The sequence below is a fragment of the Macrobrachium nipponense genome, chromosome 45, assembly GCF_015104395.2.
Source record: "Macrobrachium nipponense isolate FS-2020 chromosome 45, ASM1510439v2, whole genome shotgun sequence".
In the NCBI taxonomy this organism is placed as follows: domain Eukaryota; kingdom Metazoa; phylum Arthropoda; class Malacostraca; order Decapoda; family Palaemonidae; genus Macrobrachium; species Macrobrachium nipponense.
The window spans coordinates 14,344,657-14,347,693 of record NC_061105.1 but is presented as its reverse complement, the minus strand read 5'-3'; the positions used below and the strand labels follow the sequence as shown (position 1 = coordinate 14,347,693).

Genomic DNA, 3,037 nt, shown 5'->3' with positions numbered 1-3,037 from the left:
TCCTTCCTCCAAAAACAGCTGTTAGCTCTCATCTGAGAGCTGTTCCTCCTTCCCCCAAAAATAGCTGTTAGCTCTCATGCTGAGAGCTGTTCTTCCTTCCTCCGTCAGCTAGCCAAGAGAGATGGAGTCTTCCCCCTCACCCTACCACACAGGGACCAAATATTTTGCACATACTAACGAGACATTAACTTACGGGGTTTTACGCCGCGCCAGAGGTTGCCACACTAGTATATGAAAGTATTCGATCCATTACGCATTGCTGGACCCATATTTTGCATATATGTACAATGGCATTAACTTACGGGGTTTTACGCCGCGCCAGAGGTTGCCACTGCTATACATGCAAGAGATGGGACTTGCAGTGCATAACCCAATTCATATATGGAGTGGAAGACATGAACTTACGGGTTTTTACGCCGCGCCAGAGGTTGCCTGACACTCAGATATGTGATTTGGTCGTGGGGCAGGAGACGGGGTGCCCTCCGAACAGCTGTTAGCTCTCATGCTGAGAGCTGGTCCTCCTTCCTCCAAAAACAGCTGTTAGCTCTCATGCTGAGAGCTGGTCCTCCTTCCTCCAAAAACAGCTGTTAGCTCTCATCTGAGAGCTGTTCCTCCCTCCTCCAAAAATAGCTGTTAGCTCTCATGCTGAGAGCTGTTCCTCCTTCCTCCAAAAACAGCTGTTAGCTCTCATCTGAGAGGTGTTCCTCCTTCCTCCAAACAGGTATTAGCTCTCATCTGAGAACTGTTCCTCCTTCCTCCAAAACCAGCTGTTAGCTCTCATGCTGAGAGCTGGTCCTCCTTCCTCCGAACAGCTGTTGGCTCTCATCCTGAGAGCAGGCCCTCCTGACGAGTTGGTGGAAAATTGCCAGCCAAATCAAGTCATCCTCATCCTGACGAGTTGGGGGAAACTCGTCAGCCATATCAAGTCATCCTCATCCTGACGAGTTGGGGGAAACTCACCAGGCATCAAGTCATCCTCATCCTGACGAGTTGGGGGAAACTCGCCAGACATCAAGATGCTCCTTTCTCTTTGACAGACTCTTTTCCTGCTGCAATATCTTGGTCATTAACGTCACATCATCTTCCAATTCCTGGCACTCTTGCATTACTTGTTTCATATTTTCTTCCAGTTGCTTCAACTCTTCTTCTCTTTCCTCTAAAATCTTCTGTTTCATATTCAGGTCGTCTTCCCGTTGCTGCAACTCCTCTTTACCTCGTTTCAGTTCTTCTTGTGCTGCCTGGAGATCCACTTCCCACTGCAGGAACACTTCTTTATGTTCTTCTAGAATTTCCTCGAGTCTGTTTAGACGTTGTTCCTGTGCATCCAGAGCCTTTTCTCGTTTGGCCAACTGTTCTGCATTCCTTTCGTATACTTCCTGGTCTAACATCAGTTTTTCTGTCTGTATGTCAAGATTACTCGCAATTTTCTCCATTCTCTTATAGGATCTTTTGAGTTGCGCCTTCTCTTTCGAGAAGTCTTCCCTCTCCTGCATGAAGACTTCCCTCTCCCCTCAAAACTTTTGCTTCTCCATGCTGAATGCCAATCTCGGCGAAGCAAATTGTTGCTCTGGAAGTTCAACGGCGGAAGTCTGACTATTGAGGCTGCGATCTAATGGTTCCTCATCCGGGGCAGTTGTGGTGTCACGTGAGGTCTTGATGGGGTCATCCTTCGAGGCCTCGCTTTGGGTGGCAGGTATGTAATCTTCCAAAGTGGGAATGACCTCCGGTACAAGTTGAGGAACGGGAGAGGTTTTCTCTTCCTTCAGAGTCGGAATGGCCTCTTTTTCCTCTTGTCTAAGGCTTGGAACGACGACAGTCTCATCTGGGAGACCTGTTGGTAGGACATGTACGTCCTGGCATGGACATTCATGAATTTGTTCAGTCTCCGATTCAGCCAGATGTGCAGGAATGTCATGTAAGGACGTAGTTTCCATCCCACTCACTAGAGATTCTTCCATTTCCGTTCCCAGATGTGCAGGAATGTCGTGTAAGGACGTAGTTTCCATCCAACTCACTAGCGACTCTTCTATTTCCGTTTCGTATTGGGTGGTGTCTGATCGTAGACTGTCGAATTCGCATTTGGGCCTCTCCTCCTCCAGTCCTCGTATTATTTCTCTGAGCGACTCGATTTCTTCACGGAGGCTTTGTACTTCCAAGTCCTTATCCACTTGAATTTCTTCAATCTGTACCTCCATCATTTGCTTGTCAGCTTCCAGTTCATCGATTCTTGTTCCCTGCTCAGTGAACATATTTTCCAGAGAGTCGATCTTCCTGTCTCTCATGATCGCTTCAAATTCTAATGATTCTCTGACCTTGTTTTGGCTCGAGATCTGTTCTTGAAGCGTCATCATATTCTGGTTTGCCAGCTCAAGCTGGCGTTCGTTCTCTTCATTCTTTTTTTCCAACTGCTGAATCGTTTCCTGCTGGGCTATGACGTTCTTCTTCAGCCCGTTTGTCTCTTCGGCATACTCCTCAAATTTAGTAGACATGGAGTCCAGTAGCCTTCGAGCCGCCTCCAGTTCTTGAACTAAATGGCAGACATCCGACCGCAGACGTTGGACATCTTCATCATTTCTCCCTTTTTCTGCTTCCTTCGGCGGTCTAAGACTTTCCTCTATAGTTATCTGGGAAGACAAAGTATCCTCAAAGGTCCTTTGTTGTATAGTAATACTAGGGTACACTCCAAAGTTGCCGGCGGCAGGTGCTATGGAGCCAGAGTTTCCTGCTTTACAGCAAGACAATGAAGAACAATTTTGTATTGTTATATTAATCATTTTTGTGTGTGTGTACTCGATGTTTTGCGCTAAGGTTGTTTTTAGAAACTTCCGGGAAAGAGAGAGAGCTCTGGATCCTGGAGACTTCTGGATCCTGGGGACTTCTGGATCCAGGAGACTTCTGGATCCTGGAGACTTCTAGATCCTGGAGACACACACACACACACATGAGCGACTCCGGGCTCTAGTCTCCAGATGCTGTCTTCATCCTCTGGGTATTGCAGTTGCAATGACGTTTGATCTGCCTCAGATACGGTGGGGGT

The 3,037-nt window shown here is 47.3% G+C and overlaps 2 protein-coding genes across 2 annotated transcripts; both read right to left on the bottom strand.

The window, feature by feature from the left end:
* Positions 1-977: 977 nt before the first annotated feature.
* LOC135214177 (golgin subfamily A member 6-like protein 7) lies at positions 978-1,433 on the bottom strand. Its single transcript, XM_064248247.1, has one exon. It carries the CDS (start codon positions 1,431-1,433, stop codon positions 978-980), a length of 456 nt encoding a protein of 151 aa, XP_064104317.1.
* Positions 1,434-1,511: 78 nt separating this feature from the next.
* Positions 1,512-2,774, bottom strand: LOC135214176 (coiled-coil domain-containing protein 186-like). Its single transcript, XM_064248246.1, has one exon. The coding sequence runs from the start codon at positions 2,772-2,774 to the stop codon at positions 1,512-1,514; it is 1,263 nt and encodes a 420-aa protein (XP_064104316.1).
* Between the last annotated feature and the right edge of the window lie 263 nt (positions 2,775-3,037).

Coding starts and splice junctions, on each gene's coding strand:
- LOC135214177 (XM_064248247.1), bottom strand. CDS start 1,433: ATGGAGAAAATTGCGAGTAATCTTGACATACAGACAGAAAAACTGATG.
- LOC135214176 (XM_064248246.1), bottom strand. CDS start 2,774: ATGATTAATATAACAATACAAAATTGTTCTTCATTGTCTTGCTGTAAA.